At 38.7% G+C, this 23,966-nt stretch overlaps 1 protein-coding gene across 6 annotated transcripts; it reads right to left on the bottom strand.

Moving 5' to 3' along the window:
* On the bottom strand, window positions 1-23,701 carry LOC147217658 (epidermal growth factor receptor substrate 15-like 1). Of its 6 annotated transcripts, none has more exons than XM_086175766.1 (23): window positions 23,618-23,701; window positions 23,081-23,122; window positions 22,874-22,963; window positions 22,655-22,702; window positions 22,474-22,569; window positions 21,459-21,524; window positions 21,250-21,375; window positions 21,073-21,132; window positions 20,724-20,990; window positions 19,557-19,714; window positions 18,067-18,232; window positions 16,266-16,348; window positions 15,766-15,838; window positions 15,470-15,631; window positions 11,374-11,571; window positions 7,364-7,528; window positions 6,898-7,039; window positions 6,578-6,714; window positions 6,184-6,244; window positions 4,346-4,428; window positions 4,068-4,131; window positions 2,559-2,695; window positions 1-1,619 (listed from the first exon to the last, which is right to left on the bottom strand). In XM_086175766.1, exons 1-23 carry the CDS (start codon window positions 23,642-23,644, stop codon window positions 1,473-1,475), a joined length of 2,598 nt encoding a protein of 865 aa, XP_086031892.1. In that variant the 5' UTR covers window positions 23,645-23,701; the 3' UTR covers window positions 1-1,472. The 6 variants fall into 6 exon arrangements, with proteins under 6 accessions (XP_086031892.1, XP_086031893.1, XP_086031894.1 ...); XM_086175767.1 differs by having other exon boundaries at window positions 2,559-2,692; XM_086175768.1 differs by having other exon boundaries at window positions 6,931-7,039.
* Between the last annotated feature and the right edge of the window lie 265 nt (window positions 23,702-23,966).

Raw genomic sequence — 23,966 nt, 5'->3', positions numbered from 1 at the left:
TTTTCAAGATTATTAGAAATCATTTTTATTCAATTAAACACACAGTTTTGGATAAGCAAAAGTCATCATAAAATCACAGACATAATGTGCAATATTACATGTTACGATTATATGTTGATAAATAAGGCAGTCACCCTATAAAATGTCAAGAAAGCTCCAGAATATACAATTAATACAATATGTGCCAGAGAAACCTGATTAACCTAAAAACTATAACAAAAGACGAAAGAAATACAATGTTGAAAGTTACATGACTGGGCAAAAAATACTATTCTTTAAGAAAGAAAAACATCAGATGATTTGACAGTTGAAAAGAAACAAAAATAAAACCTGATGTAAATGGCAATCAGATTTCATGTATAGCATTTACAAATAAAAAAAAACATAGCTTAGTGTAACGGCAACAGTATAAACAAAGGGTTACACTTCCTCCGTTATCATTACAGATGTTCTTGTTTATGTGGAACTTCAAGTATATGTGGAGTGATCAACAAGGCAATGTTCAATTATCTGATGAGCCACTGATGGCAGCAATGTCATGCAGCAGGTGGATTAGACTTTGTTCCCATGAAGGGAAGTAATCGATGAGTAATCACAAGCATCTAAATTACTGGGGGAAAAAAACAACCTGCACGTAAATTACAAGATCATAAGTAATCACCAGCAGCCTAATTACCAGGAAAAAAAAAACCTCCACATAAATTACAAGATAATTTAAAACAATCGTCATTTTTGAACTAAAGTGTAACATTATGATGACTTGATTTTCTTAAAAATTAAAATTTCTGTACTTAAACAATGAACAAAAACTACGTCTAGAAGGTCTAAAAAGTAATCTTCAGCGGTATTGTTTGAGGGATGCATTCAGCTTCCCTAAAAACCTTAAATAGATATACAGTATATGAACAAGTTTAATGGCAATGGTAACTGGGCAAGAACAGCCATATATTGACTGAGCTAATAGTCACAAACATGCTTCATATTAAATTAAACATGTTTGGTTTTACTTTTAACAAAAATGTTGGACAATTAAAAGGCAACTTACAGTTTACATAGTGCATTTTATAAGGAATTCATCCTTCAGATCCCAAAATGATTTACTCTGGCATGTTAATGAAACAGAGTAATAGTTGAAAAAGGTTATTTTTCAAAAAACAAAACAGACGATCGATAAAGGTTGTAATCATGTACCCTTGTGATTTGGCTAGTGTTAGATCGTGATGTTCTAACTGGATGAAACCACACTTAAATCAAATAGCTCAATATTGTCCGTGATTATATAGAAGCAACGAACAGTCTGGAACCGATGAACCTTAACTAGTAGCTAAATGTAACCATTTGACATGCATCCAGTATTGGAGTAACCCTGACCTTTTACAAAAACTGTTAAAAGTGGCTCCAAATTTAAGGCCAGGGTAGAACCTATTGTCATGAATTTGCAGACCACTGTAGAAGGAGGAATAAATGCCAGGTCACAGACTAGGTATGTTGGCCCTGCTGAGAGTGATGGCCAACTCCATGTCTTGCTGTTCTTGGAGCTGCAACCGCCTCAGTCTCTCCTGCTCCTCACGCTCGCTTTCGCGCTTGGCCCACTCTAGCTGCTCGCTTTCACTTCCAAACTAGGGCAGAGATACAAACTTCAGATGTGGAAGAAGAAATGATAGACATGGGTTGCTAACAGAAAAAACAAACCTTTTTGTAAAACAAAGTGTTTATATAGAATGTCAAAGACTAAAATCAAACAATGAAATATAGTCCTTGCAGTTGAGACATTTGGATTTTGCAGCTTAAAAAAATTGAAATGACAGACACAAACAAACACAAAGATTTCCTAAGATTACACTATTGACAAGATTTCATTTACAAGGGTTGAAAGCAGACTACCACGCCATTCATGGCTTACCTTGGCTTGTTCACAAGAATGAGAAAAATTATAATAGAGCGTCATCTCATTTCTAAAAAAATGTCATGCTGGTATAAAAGACAGACATACTGAGATGTTAAATGATACAAAAAGCCATCATGCACTGTTTTCACCCAGCCATGAGGAGAACAAAGCGACAAACCAGAAGACAGACAATAAGGCGGATCTGATGATGTGATATTCTCACAGCTGATTATGCTTTCAAACCAAAATGGCATGTACTGAAGAAAAGAGGACTATTTCTTGATTTAAACCAGATTTGAATAATCACTAACATGTGTAATATATGACATTCTGTCAAAGAATACAGCCAGATAAAACCACAAGCATGCAATAGCCTTCTGATAACCACAACAGCTGACTAGATGGGAGTCTCCAAGCAGTTCATGCAAATGTATTTTCCTTCAAAAGAAGCCCTTCAAAGGCTCTCATATACTCTCTGTTAGTCTACAGTCTGTCTGTAGCCATCCTGTCATAAAGTCAGTGTGAAGGAAAGTCAAGCATGATGCCCAACAACTGACAGTTTTCATCACTGAGCAGTCAGCTCAAGAATTTGATGCAACACATTAAACAATCCATTACTCATGCAGAGAACGACACTTATACCAACAACTTGTAAGTAGACTGCACTTACAGCAGCAAAATCTGCAAAACCCAGCCGACAGTCTTTGATTGCTTTACCGGAGTGAGTCGTTACAAAATAATCTTTACTGTCAGCTGTGGAGCAAATGCTTTGGGATGGCTCGGTAGCGCTCAGACCGAGCACACCTACTGGGGAAGGAAGACATTTTAATAAGGACTGAATCCATTTTAAGATTCAAAAACTGATTCATGAGGAGATCAACTGAAGTAAAATATCGTAAGCTAGAGGCACAAAAACTTGTCAAACTGTAGGAGGTACAAGGTTGAAAAACTTTATTCTAAGCAAAGATGATGAAACAAAAGGGGATTCTTTTTTAAAATACCAACTTGGAAATTAAAGACCCAGTTAAATCTAGCATAATACAAGAATGGTATCAGGCTTTGCTCAATAAAACACTGTGCATCAGGTCATTGTAGACAAACTAACATGAGGCTTGCCTGCCTAAAATTGCCAAGTCTTTTATTTAATTCTCTTAGAACATGACGCAGAACATATTGTGTTTGCTGATTCACATAGAAATAATGAGATAAAGACCTATATAGTGAAAAACCCTGTTGTGCAATTTTTACATAATTCAGTCGTTCAGTGCTGAGATGGCTTTCGACATTGGGCTTCTCACTTCCCTAGAGTATGAGGCACATCTCAAAAACTGGTTAATGTTGGATATGCAACTATACACAGCTGTGCGGTGAAGTAAAGAGGAACTTCAGCTTTCTCACGTTGTGGCTTCTGCTTAAAGAACTACAACAGGAGTCAGTGAGCAGAAACCTCCTGTAAGGTCAACAGCCTATAATTAGATTTGGCAGGAACCAAATGCATATTTTCGATACATTGACTGGTAATATACCTGTTTTAAAATGTACACAAAGCTGTATTTGGAAATAAAATTTGTAATTTAAACTATCTAGTTGTGAATTTCATTTCAGTAAGAAAACATATTGTAATGTACTGTATTCTTCTTTGACCAAATGCAACACTTCCACCAACTAGATGGTGCAACCTTGCCCCTTCAACAAGGGACAAACAAGGAGCCACAATCAAATAACTTTTTGGTAAAGGTATATAAGGTCACAGCAGCAGGATCCTTACAGGGTATAACCTACGTGCAGGATGTGACACACATGTGCACACGCACATGAAAAGGATTTAAGTGTCTGTCTTCAGAGAGATTTTCAATTTTCTCATGCAGCCAAAAATGTCTTGATAACATTACTCTGTAAAGCAAAGGCATTCCCTATATTTCAAACTGAGGTTTTCAATAAAGATAAAACATAAAAAGAGGCATCCAAGAAGCATCCACAACTATCAGTGCCAATGAACTCAAATGAATGAACTACTGCAATTATTTTTAGGATAAACATAGAACCGACAACAAGAAATGCAAATCAAATAATAGCTTTGTAAGTTTTTATTGTATTGACACTGACTGATCTAAACTTAACATGGCAATCATGAATATAACTAACCCATGGCGGGGTAGACATTGTCAAACATTCTTACCATATGGAGGTGCAGGTCGGTTCGGCACATGCTCCTTTGATGGGAGAACAGAACGGTCTGACCTCTGTTAAGACCCAAGGGAACAAAATAATAAGATGTATATACACACACACATACATACGTACATACATACACACACACACACACACACACACACACACATATATATATATATATTTATGCACCTTTAGTGTTGAGTAACTTTATTAATGCATTTGGAATATCAACTGCAAGAAAAGGTCCTCGTACATAATAACTTATATTTTGAAAAGCCATACCTTTGACATTTGACTAAAATCAGCAAATCCACTCTTGCTCTCAGAAAAGTTACTTCCAAAGGGGTCGGCTGACCGAAATAAATCTGTAACAGTAGCATATTGAAATATAACTGGAACAGTTGAACAAATTCCTGAAAATACCAATTCAGTCTAAACTACACATTAAAAAATATTTGAGTACATTGCTTATTTTCAAATACCCTGAGTGCTAATGTCAGTATTGGGCCAGTGGCATGACTGTTAAATTTTCCATGACATTTCACAAAATCCTAAAAACAGAGGGTTTTTTTAACCTAACATATGAATGTGATAAACTAATTAAAGGCATCAGTTGGAGTACTGTTAACTTGAACTGAGCCTGGGTTGTTTTGAAGCTCTGTGGTATGGCACTTAATGAAAAAAGTGGCAAACTGCAGATGGTTACTGTGAAAAAACAAAACATTGTAATAGAATATGTTTGTTGTGAGTGTGTAACCACAAGAGACCCCATTCAAATAGAGTGCAGTGTATTTTCTTATATGCACACTTACTCAGCTTATGCCTACAGTTGCCTCTGTGTTCTTTTGATGGTGTGCAGCCTGCTCGTGCAATGGTAAACAGTGGCTACTAACTTAAAACAACTTCCATACCAAATGAAGCACCATGGTTCAACAGCAGCAAATATAAAGGCAGGATAGAGGCAGGAATGAACAGGTTAAAGGAGTGGCAGTGTGTTCTAGTGGAACAGGACCTACAGTCACAAAGTTTCTATTATGCTTGGCCCCTGCATGCCTCCTGTTTTTCCAGGGTGGTGGTGGGGGGGTATTTTTAGTTGTCCAGTAGTTAAATGCGTAGGTACATGACTAAAAATAACCATAAACCACAGGAAAATGTGAACCCCCAGTGAATAAAAACAGTTTGCCCCATATGCCCCTTGTCAACCAAAATGGCAAAGAATTACTCTTTGAGCTATGTTGCACAGATTTTTCACATGTCTACATGGCATTTAATTCTAACATTCAAAGAAATCTGCACGTATCTACTACACTGCATCTATCTACTTGACCAGGGGTCGGCAACCTTTAACACCCAAAGAGCCATTTGGACCCGGTTTCCATGGAAAAGAAAACACTGCGAGCTGCAGTTACTTTTTGACGTCTAAAATATATTGCTTTTTCATATTTTGCCTACCTGTGGTTTAAAGTCTTGACAAACTGATGGCGTCTTGGCGGGTATACTGGCTTCCGCGAGTGTGACGTATATTTTGAGCGTCGAAAAATAGTAAATATAATTTTATTTTAATATTTCAAGATCACAACAATCTTCCAATTTAGAACTGAAATTAAAAAAAGGAACTAACACAAATGAAATATTAAATATTATTAAATATTATTATTAATTATTATTATTATTATTATTATTTAAATATTAAATATTAAATACTTATAAATACAATTAAATACTTATAATTTATTTTCCCAAGCCACTCCGAGCCACAGTGTAAGGATGAAAGAGCCGCATACAGCTCCGGAGCCGCGGGTTGCCGACCCCTGTACTAGACTCTACCCTTCCTCTAGTAACTAGAGGAATGATTATACAGCTTTAAAAAAGACACAGTGTGGTGTGTTCAACTGCTGTAACATGTTACGGTTCTTCCATTCATAAAAGAACAAATGAAGAATTTTCACTGTTTAATCTGTTACTTATGTATATTTAAAAATATACATAATCAAATAATAACTAACAATAATTAATTAATTAAAATAGTTGACAGTGTGTATTACAGATTCAACATAATAATGAAATCTAAAAAACACAGAGTTTAATATCATCCATGAATCATGGGGGTAATGACGTACCTGAATCCTTAAGTTTTGGATTGTTTGATGACATCACATCACTACTGCTGTAGGAACTTGGCTGAAAAAAACCCCAGACCATATTTAGGAAAAAAAGTTATTCAAATGAGCACAACCACACAGTGACTTAAGTGGCGAAAAACCACTAAAAAGCTCTCTTTAGAACTCTGATTCCTTTTTTCAGCTACCTACAATTTAGAGGGCTTGTCAAAGGTTCTCTCATCAGCAAATTGATAAGCATGAAAAAAGCTGTTTGAACCTAGAAATAAAAACGATTTTGGGCCTTCGACAAGTAAGCTTTTTTTTTTCATAATCATAATGCAGACAAACTACCAATTATCAAAGCATCTGAAACACACATTTCCAATATTAAACCCACAGGGTGTTTTGGTACCTTGGCTGGAGGTATCGGCTTTCTACTAGACGGTGTGGATCCAAAGGCGTCCGACTTATCTGTCCTCTTGAAAAAATCTTCAGATGAGGTGCCTGTGAAGGGATCGCTTTCTTTGAAAGGATCTTCTCCAAACGGATCTACCAGAAAGAACAAAACAGTAGTGAGTGGATCGCAAAGGGCTCTTCCAGTATCAAGTCTGTGAGAATTCCTTGTTTTTTTCTATTGCATGATCTGCAGCAAACCTATAAACACAGCAACAACAAAAAAATCAATAATATCAAAATAACTTTACTACATGACGTATAAAGCTATAGACACACATTTGGGGAGTTTTGTAGTAACTTGTTCAAAACCTTTAAATATATCGGACTTGAAGGGGTCCTCTGTAAGGAAGGGGTCAGGTGGGCGCTCCTTGGCACTGCTATTGTTGAACATTGTTATTTTTGATTTGAAAGATTCATCCTGAAGAAAAATGAATACATTAATAAATAAATCTGCAAACAATAGTAAAGCAATTAGGCAAAATTATCATCTTTTACATATCCATATACTTTAATATTTTTATACAAAAACTTAGCTTCGATAAATGTACTGAAATTTTTGAAAATGAAACCGGGCACAAATTACAAATAAATGTTAGTGGATTCTGTTTCTTTCACATGGAATGTGAATTCAAGCAACCTACAAGGACATTAACAGCATTGGCTTAACAAATTTCACCATCACATGGAATAGCAAAAAAAATCTTTGAAAGAAAAAAAAAAAAGGATTAATTCATACACTTACCCCACTTGGGAAACCACCATTCTCTTTTTCAGTAAATGGTTCACTTAAGTCTGGCAAGTTGGTGAAGGTTCCCCTGTTCATATCATTCAGGGCACTATTGTATTGCTCAATGGTCTTTGTCACTTCCTTTTGAGTGTCCTGAATCAGAGACAGCTTACTTCGAGCCTAAAAACACAAAGGATTAGTTCAGAAATACAAATGGAAAACTTCTTTATCAAGTCGCACCACTAGATAATAGCGCACAATTTCTATTACACATTAGTAATCGTTTCTTCTTCTTCTTTTTCTTCTTCTTTTACTTTTTGCTGCTCCATTCCGGGTGAATGAAAACCATGAATCATCCGCCACCATCTAACCCTATTCTCTGTATCGTCTTCGCTCACACCAACTAAGTAAATGTTCTCCATCACTGCATCCATAGATATCCTTGTCGGTCTCACTCTAGGCCTCAAATCTCACAGTTCCAATCTCAGCATCCTTCTACCAATATATTCACTATCTCTCCTCTGTACATGTCCAAACCACCTCAGTCAGGCCCCTCTGACTTTAGTTCCAAAACAACTAGATTTTGCAATAGTGTGAGTTGTTGAAGCAGATGGTAAATCTGAACGATAATCTTGGTATTGACACTGCCTATCCAGCAATCCACATATGAGACTAAATGGCTTGCAGCAAGTTATCATACACACCCACATTAGCTCAACAAAAAACACCTTCCTTGTCTGCATCTTGTCTCCTTTCTGGAGCTTGAAGCTCCATCATGGTGTATATCTTACATTTCAAATGTTTGCAATTTAATAAGAACCAAAACCTTTACAACACTGCAATTTTTTCCCCAAATCACAAGAAACTGATGTTTGTATTTATAACTCAACATGAATGTATTACATACAGATAGCAGTTGGCATGTTTGCATATATTCTACAGTTTACCACTTCTATTGGGGTCAGGCAGAGGCACCTGCCTGCCCTCTGTGCCAGCGGAGAGGATTACTGAAGCACATCCTAAGCATTTGCCTGAAAGCCCTTGGGTGAGGTGTACTAACAGTGGCCACAAACCAGGTGCTGAAGGTAATAGCAGATACCATCACCTCAGGGATCTAATGCAGCCTCAGGGCGGCACGGCCAGTGTCTCCCTGAGCCAGCCTCAGGGGGGAGGTATGGGCCAGTGTCTCCCTGAGACGGTCCCAAACCCAGATAAATGCAGAGGGTCATGTCAGGAAGGGCATTTGACGTAAAACTAATGCCAAAACCAAACATGCGAATCAATCATAATAGCAAAATCATACCAGATCGGTTGAGGCCCAGGTTAAAAACGACCACCAGTGGGACTGATGACCTACAGGGTGCCAGAGGAAATTGGGCTACTGTGGGTCAAAGAGGGAGAGAAGGAAGAGCTGTCCGGAAGCAGAGAGAGAATAGGAAAGGCAAGAGCCTCGGACTGAGAGTAGGAACTTTGAATATTGGGACTATGAGAGGAAAAGGTAGAGAGTTAGTCGACATGATGCAGAAAGCAATGATGCAATAAGGATGGAAATGGCTGTAGTGAACACTCTTTCCCAGAACAGACAGGAACAAAGGGTAACTTATAAGAGCGGAGGTAGGAGTATGCAGGTGGCCTACGTCTTGTATAGACGGAGTAACTTGAAAGAGATCAGTGACTGCAAAGTAGTTGTAGACAACATAGGTTGGTGGTTTGTAGCATGACTCTGGTGACAAGGAAGATCAAGAAGACATAGGAAGAGCAGAGAACAAAGTGGTGGAAGCTGAAAAGAGAGGAGTGTTGAATGGTTTTCAGGGAGGAGTTAAGAAAGGCTCTGGGTGGTCAGGGAGAGCTTCCAGATGACTGTGCAACTACAGCTAATATTATCAGGGAAATAGGTAGGAGAGTACTTGGTCTATCATCTGGAAGCAAAGTAGATAAGGAGACTTGGTGGTGGAATGAGGAAGTGCAGGAGTATATATAGAGAAAGCAGTGAGCAAAGAAGAAGTGGGACACTGAGGGGACTGAAGTGAATAGACCGGAGTACAGGGAGATACAGTGTAAGGTAAAGATAGAGGTAGAAAAGGCAAAACAAAGGGCGTACGATGACCTGTATGCTTGGTTGGACAGTAAGGAGGGAGAGAATGACCTATACCAGTTGGTGAAACAGAGGGATAGAGATGGAAAAGATAAACAGCAGGTCCAGGTGATTAAGGATAGAGAGGGAAATGTATTGACAGATACTAGACGAGTGATGCGAAGATGGAAAGAGTACTTTGAAGAGCTGATGAATGAGGAAAATGAAAGAGAGGCAAGGGTATTGTAGACCTCAAAGTAGCAGAGATTAGTAAAAGTGAAATGAGGAAGGCATTGAAGAGGATGAAGAGTGGAAAGGCAGTTGGTCGAGTGGAGGTGTGGAAATGTCCAAGAATGGCAGCGGTAGTTTCTGACAAGATTATCCGACAGGATCTTAGAAAGTGAGAAGATAGCTGAAGATTTAAGGTTAAGTGTGATGGTGCCCATTTTTGAATTAAGGGAGATGTGCAGAATTGTGGCAACTATAGAGGGATAAAGTTGATGAGCCATACAATGAAGTTATGGGAAAGAGTAGTGGAAGAGGAATAGAGGAATGAAGGTTAGCCACAGCAAGACAGAGTATACGTGTATGAATGAGAGGAACGGGGATGGAACAGTGAGGCGATCAAGAAGTTGGAGGATTTCAGGTACTTGGGGTCCACACTCCTGAGCAACGGAGAGTGTGGAAAAGAGGTGAAGAGATGGGTTCAAGCAGATTGGAATGGGTGGAGAAAAGTGTCAGGGGTACTATATGAAGACTATCAGCCAGAATCAAAGGAAAGGTGTACAAGACATGGTGAGACCAGCGATGCTGTATGGCCTAGAAATCATAACAATGAAGAAAAGACAGGAGGCAGAGCTAGAGGTGACAGAGATGAAGATGCTAAGGTTCTCTTTGGGAGTGACCAGGATGGATAGGACCAGGGATGACTGTCAGAGGAACAGCACATGTTAGATGTTTTGGAGAGAAGGGGCAGAGAAGCCAGACTGACATGGTTCAGTCATGTGCAGAGGAGAGATAGTAAATATATTGGTAGACGGATGCTGGAATTGGAGCTGCCAGGCAGGAGGTCTAGAGGAAGACCAAAGACAGGATTTATGGACATAGTGAGAGAGGATATGAAGGTAGTTGGTGTGAGAGAGGAAGATACAGAGAATAGGGTGAGATTGAGAAGGTCTATTTGCTGTGGCGTCCCCTGAAGGGAAAAGCCAAAAGGAGAAGAAGAATCAGCTCAAGGATCTCACTCAGCAAGATGCAACAGCCAGTCAGGCATGCAATTGCCTTTGTTAAAGCTGGAGGGAAGCCACAGCAACACCCCAGCCAAGTAGTGGAGCTTCTGACCTCAGCTAGGGACCTGGGTAGGTAGCCTAAATTCCCAGATACCATCGCAATGACCACACTCTGGTTGGATGTGGCCCTTATGTCTGACTGCCAATAAGGCAGGTGGTATTTCTGGAGTTGACTGTGCCCTGGGAAGACCGGATGAAGGAGGCATTTGAGAGAAAGAAGGTGAAGCTGGCAGGCGAACCCGGGCAAAGCGGGTGGAAGACCAGTGCAACCCCACTGCGGTTGGATGGCGAAGATTTGCAGGCCAGTCACTTTGCACATGTCTCAGGGTGTTGGGAATAAGGGGACTGCACAGTAAGAAAGCCATTAAAAACATCACTCAGGCCCCCGAGAAGGCGTCAAGATGGCTATGGATCAAGAGGGGCCACACAAGCTACCTAGACACAAGCTGCGGTATGATCACCCGGGCTGGGTCAACATCATCTGATGACCCGAAAGACCTGAAACACCCGATGACCCCAGGTCATTGATGATGAGGCTGAATTGCACCAGTAGTTGTGAAATAAACCAGTTAACTATTCCTCATGTCAGACACTACTGATCTGAACATAGACCCTTAGATTTTCAAATTATGAGATATTTGTCTTTTTCAGTCCACACTTACCTGGCTGATCTCTTCCTGTGTGGTTTTGAGTGACTTGATGATGCTGTCTAGCTGGACACGACCAGACAGCAGGCTCTGCTCCAGCTGGGCTTCCTCACTTTGTAGTCGACTAAGATCTGCCTTGGTGCGGCTAACTTCATCCTCTTGACAGCGGAGGTCAGTCTCTTGAGAGTGTATCTGGCTCTGCAGAGATGAAATCTGGAGGTTGGAAAGATAAGGAAAAGTTAGAGCAGAGCTGGTCTACATTTACTATTTACAATACATCAGCTTAGGCGGCACAGAAATGCAGTGGTTAGCTCTGCTTGGTTCAGTATCTTGTAAATTCCTGGCTCAATTATGAATGGGTCCTTTCTGTGTGGCATTTGGATGTTCTCCCTGTGTTTGCGTGAGCTTTTTCAAGGTTAATTATAGAGTCTTAATTGCCCAGACGTGAATGTGAGAATCAACGATGTAGGTCTATATATGTGGCCTTGTGATCAAGTGGCCCAATAACAGCTGGGATTGGTTCCTGCCCCATCGTGACCCTTGTTAAAATAATGATAATAATGAGATGGAGAAATGAACTTGATTTGCAGCGGTTGTTTTTGGACTGACAAGGTCTTCTGCAACTCAGTGCCACACACTTACCATTCAGCTTTGTGCCTGTTTGAGATGATGGAATAAATTTGTCATGCACCACTTCAGAGTGGACAGTTTTCAGACAACATTTCCAGACAACTGTAGAGACAGTGCTATTTTGCCCCAGAATGGACATGTCACTATTCTTGGAGACTGATGGACTTTTTTTTTTTTTTTGCTGGTTTGAAGAAGAGTCATTGAGAAAACCAACAATAATAGAAGCAGGGGCACACTTTAGAAAAATTAAAGTTTATTATAACCTATTTTTCAAGTAATCCATAAATTAATAAATACATTTTACTTAAGTGGTTCAAGTGTGCTTCAACAACTTTATTATCAGCAGAACTGTGGATGTTTGTGGGTAATAATTCCGAGTATGCAAGGGAATGATAGTAAATGGATGATACATTTTGCATAACTCAAGAACTCCCTGTTCTGTTTATTTTTTCGAAAATCACTTGTAGTGACATTATTGAAGATTGGTTCTTCACTGCTCCAGAATGACAGTCAGTCGGTCAAATGTTGTCACAAAGGCCAATAGGATGAAGTTAATGTCTGTGCATGCAGATAGTTCAGACAAAGATCTTTCCTCCGTTTTCTTAATTCAATATTGATATGGTCTGAGAATGACTTTATGATTTTGCATTTTGGTCATGGTACATTACCTATGTGTTAACTAAATATTTTGTTATATATTAACTAAAAAGAGAATATCTGTTTCCTCTGGTAATGTGACAATGCAAGCATGATCTTTAGATAACACATGCAACTAATTTTATAAGATCCCTTTTCAAGCAGTGGTAGCAGAGTTGTTGACTTACAAGTAGTTGGAAAATGTCACTGTCACTAATCTGGAGTTTATATCTACAGTCATACATTATTATGTCTTTTTAAGCAGAGGTTTTTATTACAGGGTTTCTGTGGTTATCAGCTGAACAAATTTGATGCTTTTTAATGCCTTTTTTTTCCCCCAATGCCACTTTAAAAAAATATAGTGTCCATGTCTAACTGCAGATATTTCTATTTATAATGTCAATCATTTACATCTGGAATAGACATCGCACAGCAGCAGATATATACATACAGTGGGGAGAACAAGTATTTAATGCACTGCTGATTTTTCAGCTTTTCCCAATGCAAAGCATGCAGAGGTCTGTAATTTTTTTTGTCATAGGTACTCTTCAACTGTGAGTGATGGAATAATAATAATAATAATTTATCCTTTATTAATCCCTCTTGGGGAAATTCATTCTCTGCAATTAACCCATTATGGATGAACCATAAGCAGTAGGCTGCTGTCCACTAGCGCTAGGGTAGAAGTTAGGGGTCCAGTGTCTCGCTAAAAAACACTTTGACACACTAGGAGGAGCCGGGAATTGAACCAGGAATGCTTGGTTCCAAAGACAATCGCTCAACCTCCTGCACCACGCCATCCACTGAGAGGGGGATTAAGACTGATGCATCATTTTTTCAAAACCAAAAAGCCATAAAAAACATATTGTATAATTTTTAAGTAATTAATTTCCTATTTATTGCATGACATAAGTATGTGATACACCAGAAAAACAGAACTTAATTTTTGGCATAGAAACCTTTGTTGGCAATTACAGACATCAGACCTTTCCTGTTATTCTGCAGCATTCACACACTGCAGCAGGGATTTTGGCCCACTCCTTCATATAGATCTTCTTCAGATCCTTCAGGTTTCAGGGCGGTCGCTGGGCACTAAGGATAGTCAGCTCCCTCCAAAAATTTTCTATTGGGTTTAGGTCTGGAGACTGGCTAGGCCACTCCAGGACCTTGAGATGTTTCTTACAGAGCAACTCCTTAGTTGCCCTGGCTGTGTGTTTCGGGTCGTTGTCATGCTAGAGGGCCTAACCATCCCATCTTCAAGGCTCTTACTGAGAGAAGGTGGTTGGCTAAGATCTTGTGATACATGGCACTATCCATCCGACCCTCAATATGGTGCAGTTGTCCTGCCCCCTTTGCTAAAGAGCATCCCCAAAGAATGATGTTTCCACCTCCATGCCTAATGGTTGGGATGGTGTTCTTGGGGTTGTACTCCTTCTTCTTCCTCCAAACACAGCAAGTGGAGCTTAGACCACAAAGCTCTATTTTTGTATCATCAGACCACATGAATCTTCCAATCCTCCTCTGGATCATCCAGATGTTCATTGACAAACCTCAGACGGGCCTGGACATGTGCTGGCTTGAGCAGGGGGACCTTCTGTGTGCTGCAGGATTTTAATCCATGACGATGTAGTGTGTTACTAATGGTTTTCTTTGAGACTGTGGTCCCAGCTCTCTTCAGGTCTTTGACCAGGTCCAGCCATGTAGTTCTGGGCTGATTCCTCAACTTCCTCATGATCACTGATGCCCCGCGAGGAGAGATCTTGCATTGAGCCCCAGACTTTTCATCATTTGACTTTCATCGTGAACTTCTTCCATTTTCTAATAATTGTGCCAACAGTTGTTTCCTTATCATAAAGTTGTTTGCTTATTGTCCTGTAGCCCATCCCAGCCTTGTGCATGTCTACAATTTTATCCCTGATGTCCTTAATAGCTCTCTGGTCTTGGCCATTGTGGAGAGGTTGGAGTTTGTTTGATTGAGTGTGTGGACTTGTGTGTGGGTGTCTTTTATACAAGTAAGGGGTTCAAACTGGTGAGTTAATACAGGTAATGAGTAAAGAACAGGAGGGCTTCTTAAATAGAACTAATGGGTGTGTGAGAGCCGCAATTCTTACTGGTCTGTAGGTGATTAAATACTTATGTAATGCAATAAAAAGCAAATTAATAACTTAAAAATCATATAATGTGTTTTTCTGGATTTTTGTTTTAGATTCCATCACTCACAGCTGAAGAGTACCTATGATAAAAATGACAGACCTCTACATGCTTTGCAAGGGCGAAAAGCTGAAAACTCAGCAGTGCATCAAGTACTTGTCCTCCCCACTATGGTCTAAGTGACAATGAAACCAAAGAAGCACATGGCTTTAACCTCTTGCTCCAACTCTGTCTCAATGTTTTTTAGTTCAAAGCATTTGTCCTTCTATCCTCAGAGTACTCCATTCAGAAAAGTTAAATTGCAAATGGGGCTGAAACCTGTAAGAAAAAGGTCCAAACTATGGGACGTATAGGGGGCACTGGATATTAACTAAAAGGTGCCATAATTCTGGATCTCACAAATTTATGAATTATATAATTATCTTCGAATTATTATTCTAAGAACCAATCATGTATAACATGTAATTCATGTTACTGAGTATATTAAGAACCAAACATGTATGACATGTAATTCATGTTACTGAGTTTGAAAAAATGTGATTGGCACAACCGCAAACTACAATGAGAAAAACAGAACACATGGAAGTTACTGGAGAACACACAGATAACAATCAATTGTGTTTCAAGTTTACTATACTCATATCACTAGTTATATTCATATGTTCATGTTGTTTTAGTATATTCCACCTCTTACCATCTGAGACTCTTCCTGACACTTCTGCTGGACATCACTAAGCATCCCCTCTAGCTTTGAGCGTTGCTGGTCCATCTCCTCCAGACGTTCCTGAGCATCCTGTTTTTGTGATTCAAGGTCTTGTAGGGTACTGCTTTCTCTATCCAAATCATTTTGCATGTCCTGAGATCCAGCAAATGCATACATACATGCACACACACAAATATAGGTCAGTAATTGACATATATAATTTGAGTCACAATAAAAGTATAAATATTTCCAATGGCTCATGTACAAGTTTTATAATTCCAATTTACCTGAACTTCACTGTTTTGTGCTTTGATCGCATCCTCCTTTTCCCTGATTTCTTGATCCAGGACAAATTTCTCTCTATAGATAAACCACATGGATAGATGGATGACTTGTCATTTGTAACAAAAGAAAAAGAGGAAAACTTGAAGCCCAAAAGACAAATACATGCAAAAATGTTTGTGCCATAATTGTGACTTACTTTATGAGAATAATGTGAAAAATTGGCATCTGTTTAAATCAGTTGAAAATCACAAATACATGACAGAATTATACAGGCAAGAAAAATGTGGAAAAAATGTCTCTGTTGTGAGCTAAAACTTTTTAGGACACAAATAGCCTTTTACCAGTATTGGGTTACATAACTGTCCACTAAACATTCTAAGAGATTCAAAAAAAGGACCTGATAGTTTAAAGAAGATTGGATTCCCATTCCAAGTATCCATCTTTTCTCAGAGAAAGACAAACAAAGGCAACATTTTCTGCAACTCAGGGTGCTGGGGCTCACCTCTGAAGCTGAGCTATTTCCTGGCTGAGGTCATCTAACTCTTTTATGCCTGTCAAGTCTGCTGATGTAAAGCCGCTGCTGTCCTGAAGAAAGACACGGTAATGTTTATAAAAAATACATTCTGACATGTAATGGAAGTGAATCATGACAGTTAACTGCAGCTGGGATCCAGGAGAACAGAAATGATAGGCAGGTACCAGAAACAGTGGGTTCATTAAAAGGAATTATAAAGAGGAAAATGTGGTTAAGAAGAGGGACAGACCGGAGAGGAGACCTATGGTATGAAGGGGAAGAAATTAGCTCCCTGCTGATAGGACAAACAAAACAAAGGAGAAAAAAAAACAAAACAAAAAAAGAAAAATCAAAAACACAGGAAGGAAATGGAAACACCTTGAAAAACTAGAGAACAATACAATACAGAAACAGAGAGATACACAGACAAGAAAATGCTCTAGAATGTACAAAACAGTTGAATCATTCACATAACAAAAATGGATCATCTGAGAATCCCTTTTTTCTTAAACAGAAATATCTTTTGTTTACCCTTATTCTGACCTTTATTTCAGAGACATTATTTCTTTACTTTTTTAGAGACTCACAGGTGATGTGTGCAGAGCACTAGATTCTATGTGGAGCAGCTCAGCTGTGATTACTGACATTGTCTTATTATAACCTGGGTAGCTGCATAGATCAATAATAAAATTATGTGAAATGTATCAGTTTGCCTCAGTTTTTGGCATCAAATTCAGGAGAATCTATTCCCATCTTTTTCAACATTTTTTATTTATGAGAATCCAGGTTAAGTTTATGGGCAAAAATCTTTGCCATGGAAGAATGACTTAATTTAGGAACGATGTGAAAAGGGAGGAATTAGAATAGTTTTCGTTAATGAGGCCCTTTTAGAGGCATGTATACTTCCTCATATTGCATGGCTGTATATGAAAGACTCTGACAAGGCTTTGATTCTTGAACATTTCAAAACAGATTTGTATTTGCAAACTTGCAATAACAAATAGGATAGCCCATGATCCAGATGGCAGTATGTAGATTATACTATATAGTGTGGAGTTTATGGTTGCTTCTAATGATCATGAACAAAATTTGATTTCAATGACATAACTCTCAAAGTGGTTAGAGAGTAAAGCACTCAAATCTAATATATTATTGAAAAAGAAAATAACTCTTAACACTGAACTCTACTAATCTTTACAAACCAGAGTGTGGACATGCCTTCAGGATGTAGACATGCCTTCCTTGGAGCTCTTGAGAAATTTTGAAAGTGTAAATTTGGGGATAATAGGGGAAATTACACATTTTGTTCTTATGAAAAAGAACCACTACGAATTGTATGTACTGAAATAGTGGTATTTTAAAACTACCTTGTGCTCTACGAAGACAATGATTTGATAGCACAAAGGCGCCACCTTGTGGCACAAGGCAAAAATAGCCAATGCAGGATATTCCGGTAAATACCACATCCTACATAAACCCAACATAACTGTAATAGAAATGACAGACAAGAGCTCAAAAAAGAACAAGCACAATATCATCTTGTAGGGAAAACCCCAAGAGCCAGTGATTACTCATTATTTTATAATGAATATAGAGAAAGGAAACGATTGTTTCTTGATACATTAAAGTGCTATTTATATTAGTGTCATTCATGAATTGCTGAGACCCAATATAACTATAATTTCTTTGACATAAAATGGATTGCAAGCAAATCAGCAAAAGACATGCCCTTTTATTTAGAGTAAACAATTAAAAGTGCTGTCCGATTTTTATTAAAGCTTAGACTCACTGAACCCAGCACTGTAGCTGCGGTCCTCTCTGATGGAGGAATCATATCTGGAGTGAGAGAGGATGGGGGGTCCATTCCTTTAGTGACCTTCTGTTGGATCAGATGCATGGCCAGAGAGAACTGCTCCCGGGTCAGTTTCCCCGTCTGTTTAGTGTCAGCTAGTCCCCTGCAGACAGAACAGACTTCACATTATCCATTATTATCATAAAAATGGCTTAATAGGTATATTTATCCAACCTTGGTTTATAATGGAAAGGTTTGGTAAAATTTAATGTCTAATTTTCCACCCCCCCCTCAAATTGAAAAGGAGACTAAATACTTTAATATGTGTATGAATGTGTTTTTAATAGCATTGGGAAAATAGGAAAATGCCCGTCCAATTTGATTTTATCTACCGATGAATGCTACTAAAAGTGTACTACCATTTTTTTTTTTTTTTTACATACATAGAGGTAGTACGTAAGCCAACACATGGGCAACATTTTTCAACAAAAATACCTTAACTAAAACAGAAAATGAAGAAACACACTGATGTAGATGACAAAAACACACCTAAAAATTAAAGCTTTTTTGTAGGGAGGAGTTTATACATATGTATCAGATTGTTTCTTGATTTCCAAATAATAATGTCATCTTGTCCCTTGGCGTGCCTGACAACTGGTTCAGTCTTAATCTTTTACAGGGGTGGACACCACAGGGAGAGAAGTGCATATTTTTAAGTGTACAATTTTGTGTTACGCATGTTTTATACAACTTTAAAGAAAATGAAATTGCCAAGATGGCAAGAATTGGAACCTTATGTATCAACACACGTATGTTTGTAAATTATAGGCTGTGGAATGGGTGGAGAAAAGTGTCAGGGGTACTATGTGATAGAAGACTATCGGCCAGAATAAAAGGAAAGGTGTACAAGACAGTGGTGAGACCAGCGATGATGTATGGACTAGAAACTGTTACAATGACCAAAAGACAGCAGGCAGAACTAGAGGTTGCAGAGATGAAGATGTTGAGGTTCTCTTTGGGAGTGACCAGGATGGATAGGATCAGGAATGAATCTATCAGAGGGACGGCACATGTTCGATGTTTTGGAGAGAAGGTCAGAGAAGCCAGACTGAGATGGTTCGGTCATGTACAGAGAAGAGATAGTGAATATATTGGTAGACGGATGCTGGAATTGGAGCTGCCAGGCAAGAGGTCTCGAGGAAGACCAAAGAGAAGATTTATGGACGTAGTGAGAGAGGATATGAAAGTAGCTGGTGTGAGAGAGGAAGATACAGAGAATAGGGTTAGATGGAGAAAGTTGACTCGCTGTGGCGACCCCTAACGGGAAAAGCCGAAAGAAGAAGAAGAAGAAGAAGAAGAAGGCTGTGGGAGTTTGGTTACTAATCTTTAAGCAGTGAAAAGGAAAACCTTACTAAACAGGAACATTTCACTGGGTTATGGGAGAACATTCAAAAATACTACGGATCTGTTGTGAACAGTGGTCTCACCATATCTGTGCCAACATGGTCTGGGAGAGACTGGAATGCATGAAGATCTCTATAACCTCGGTTCCAGTTACGAGCCCATCACTGTCCAAGTCTGTTTTCTTAAAGATTTCATCATATGTCTCTCTGTCAGCTACTGGAACCACCCAATTATCAACCAACTGGAATAAAAAATAAGAAAAATATTTGTTTATAAAATTAAGGGGAAAAAAAATCCTACAAGTCCTTGCAATACTCGAGAATACAGGCATGACTTTTTGATAAATTGTTTATCAACCTTCAAGAGACCACAGTCTTTTTCAAAGCTTACCTAACATTCTAGCAGGTAAATTGGAAAAAATTGGGAAAATTGCCCCGAATGAGTGAGTGGGTGAGTGAGTGAGTGAATGAATGGTTGTTGTCGGTCTATATGTGGTCTTGTCATTGACTGGCAACCAGTCCAGGGTGTACCCCACCTCTCGCCCAATGATGGGATAGGGTCCAGAATCCCCTGCGACCCTGACTGCAGGATAAGCAGAAGAAGATGGATGGATGTTTTTTCCCCCACTTACTTTCAGTCAGTGAAAAAAAAAAAAAAAAATCTAATCTTCAAAATGAAAACTTTGTGACTAAATTACTGGATGAAAGTAAATGTGATTGGAAACACACCCTTGTTTTGATATTATTTCTGAAAGAAATAATATCTTTCTTTTTCTGGATATCGTACACAGCAACACAAAATTGCAGTTGTTAAAAAGTTGCAAAGAATAGCAATTTGGAGGGGCCATCACAACAAGTGTTATGACATCTGTGTCAGGAGATCATGGTTCAGGTATGACCATAGCATCTTATGGCTCCTCCCTTTCAAATAAACCTGTCCATCCAGCAGGGAGTGGTAGAAGCCCTGAGGTAATAACAAAAAATGAATAAAAATAAAAGCAAAAAAAAAACCAGCAAGCCCAAAATAATGTGGTTAGACAAGTTCATCTCCTGACACCAGAAGAATGTTAGTGTTTAAAATGAAGAACCCTCCAACCATTACTAATATCCATTACAAATTCTCAAAGACAGGAGGCCTTTCTTCTGATGGTTGTGATACAAAAGATTTTCATCTTTTGTATCAGAAATGACATAATGAAGTCACTATACCACAATTCAAAATTTGATTACAGCAAGTGTGAACTAACATACCTTAACATTAGATTTAAAGGAGAGTTTTGGAGAGCGGTTGACAGTTGGGGTGCTGATAGAAGATGAGCTGACCAGAGGAGGAGTACTTCGCAGATTCTCTTTGAGATGAACCGAGCCAGCAGTGAACCCAGTCAGAGGCGGCAGGACAGCCACAGCACCTGGGATTGCACCTGCAGACTTTTTCCTTTTGGAGGGGGGAATGAGGGAAGCTGGTAAGGTAGTTGGAATAGGCTCTTTCTCCATGGCTCGATACACAAGATGCATAACCTAAAATACACAAATTTTTTCTTTGAAAAGCAGAATTTTTTGAAGTAAAAATATAGTATTAGCATCTCAGAGAAAAACTTACCACAATGAATTCATCTTTGTCCAAATATCCATCTTTGTCAACATCACTTAAGTCCCATATCTGCAGAGGCATTATGTGATTGTCCAAATGAAAAACAATGCAATTGCATTTACGTGTGATCTGTGGAAATTTACCCTTTTTGCATAAGCGTTACTTCATTCTTATATGTAACTTTACCTTGCCTAACACATCCAGAGGTAGTTTGGAGTTTATCAAAACTGGCTTGACTTTATCCCCAGAGAGGAGGCCATTCACAGGGGAAAGACTGTCAAAAATACCCTCAAATTTCCCTTTTTCATCCAGCTGGAAAAAGGAAACTAGTTCAGGTACAGAGGTTACTGTTATCACATTCTGACAAACAATGTGTATGATTGCCTGTAGCTCACCCTTATCGCCCATTGTGGCTCAGATGAATTTGTTGAAACACCGAATGTCGGGCTGTTTACATCATTCTGTGAAGAAGAATAGCATTTACAAAAAAGGACAACAAAAAACTGCAAAAAGCCTCAACAAAATGAAGTTGGCTCAACATTAGTGGTTGTATTTATATAAGGAATTTGGCCATTAAATGATCAGATAGCCAATCTCACATGTGTGTATAAAAGTATAAATGTACAAGTAGTTGAATATATAAAAAATATCCAGATTAATATATTAAGTGGTTGTTTTTTTGGCTGAAAATTTAGATAGAACAAAATCAACAACTACTGGACAAAAATGTTGTTAAGTGAATATGTATGCACTGTCAACATCTTGAAACTGATGATATTCCAACATCTGACAAATGTTCATTTTCATATGACATGAGTTTTTCATATCTTTCATCTTGAGATTTTGTCAGTTGTGTTTTAACATCACTTAAGAGTTTAGTGTCAACTAAAATGTCATGTTGGTATCCTGTATTATGATCTCTTACTGAAATAAAAGAGGTTTCTGTTGTAAAATTTGATACTAAACTATATCAGATGTTTAAAATTGTTCTATTTGAATAGCACATAACCGCTGATCAAATGCCATCAACGAAATCAATTATCAAGGTATTTTGTGCTTTAGAAATGGTTTACAATGATTTGTACTAATATAGAACCAATGAGTTTTCAAATCAGCACAAATACAAATACTTTTTGAAGGAGTGGCATGACACAATGGGCTAGAGCGGTCATCCTTGGAACCGGACATTCCTGGCTCCTCCTCGCCTGTTGAAGTGTTGTTGGGCAAGATGCTGAACCTCTAACTGCTCCCCTGGTACGTTCAGCAGCATGGTTCATCAGTGATGGGATAAATGTGGTCAATTTTTGCTTTATCGTGCTCTATGTAGGTCACAATAAAGGCCTTCCTTCTTGTGGTCTAAAACACATCTCTGGATGTTGCTACTGTCAGCATATTAATTCCTACACTCACAAATTTGGGGACAGCTAAAGTTTGGTTGAGGTTGTTGAGGCTGATATCATTTCCACTTTGTGCTGAGGCCACCAGTCTCAAGGCTATGAAGAAACCCTGTAAAAGAGGCAAAAAACTGAGAAAATCCTGAGCTTTTCTTAGCATTAACAGTCAGTAAAGGAATAGAAATATTAAGTGTTACCTCCTTATCCAAATAGCCTTTATGTTCAGAATCAGCTAAATCCCAGATCTAAGAGATAAAACACACACACACGCGCAAACACGCAAACACACACACACACACACACACACACACACACACACACACACACACACACACACACACACACACACACACACACAAATATGAAAAATTAACAAATACACAAATGAGCTTCTTGGGGGGGGGTCTGTGCTTTACCTTTCCCAAAGTACTATCTGATAGCCCAGACTTTTTAAGGAATTGAGCGGCATCTCCGGCTGATATTTTGCCATTGTTTCCTGGATCCAACTACCAAAAAGTAAATAGTCGAAATTAAATTAGTGCATCAGACAAAATGATTTTAAACCAAAGATGTTGTGCAGTTGACTGTACAAGCGAAAACGTATATTTACGAATAATCCTTACCAGTTTGTAGTACTTTTCGTAAGCTGGGCTTCCACTTGATAACTAGCCAAACAGACAGGAAAAATAATATCAGCAGCTAAATATCAATGACTCAGTAGCTGAAGCGTAATAACTAACCAAATTTTAAGCGATCAGACTGAGTGACGTTATGGCATACCTCCGATGTTATGTTAGCGACAAGATTGGGTGGCTAATGTTCGTGTTAAACGCTTCTAAATAAGTGGTAATTTATTCTACATTATCTATGCACTTATTCGAGTAAAAGTGAGTTACACGTCTAATGGCACAAAATTTAAAATAAGTGTGAAGTTAAATATCGCCGATCCCCTCTAGTACCTCGGGGTAAACAAGCTAACATGGATTAAACCGGTAGAACTTGACAACACTCCAAATTTGATCAACAACATCAATTCTATTTAGCCTAAACTCAAATCAGTTAATACTTCTGTGACAGTAAACAAAAACAAACTCTGACTGTCAGCTAATGACGTTAACCATAAACGTTGAACTTTTCCTTGAGCATTGGGAAGTTATTACCTGACTCAGGGACAAGAGCGCCGCCATGTTTCCTGGTATCACGGGAGCGTGCACACGCCCTTTAAACGGGCGGACACGAGCGGCGGTCTGTGGCTCATTGACTGGCACACAACTACACTGACAGCCTGCCGGAAACTGTAAATAAACGCAGCCTCTGAAAAACGAGCATGAGTTGAGTGTTGGAAATTAGGACGCAGGTGTTTTCATCACATCTTTACGTCCCTTTATCCCCTTGGCAAGTGAGGGTTAGACGTCTGAAATGTATACTGTTTTAAATGGGCCAAAACGTTAATCATCACAGTTGATTCTTGCATGAATGTGTATTTAGAGGAGATTGTTGTATGGCTAT

Source organism: Fistularia commersonii, chromosome 28 (assembly GCF_037954325.1).
Source record: "Fistularia commersonii isolate RoL2024-O1a breed Wild chromosome 28, RoL_Fcom_v1.0, whole genome shotgun sequence".
Lineage (NCBI taxonomy): Eukaryota > Metazoa > Chordata > Actinopteri > Syngnathiformes > Fistulariidae > Fistularia > Fistularia commersonii.
The sequence above is the reverse complement of the archived record's forward strand: the minus strand, read 5'-3'. Positions and strand labels throughout refer to the sequence as shown.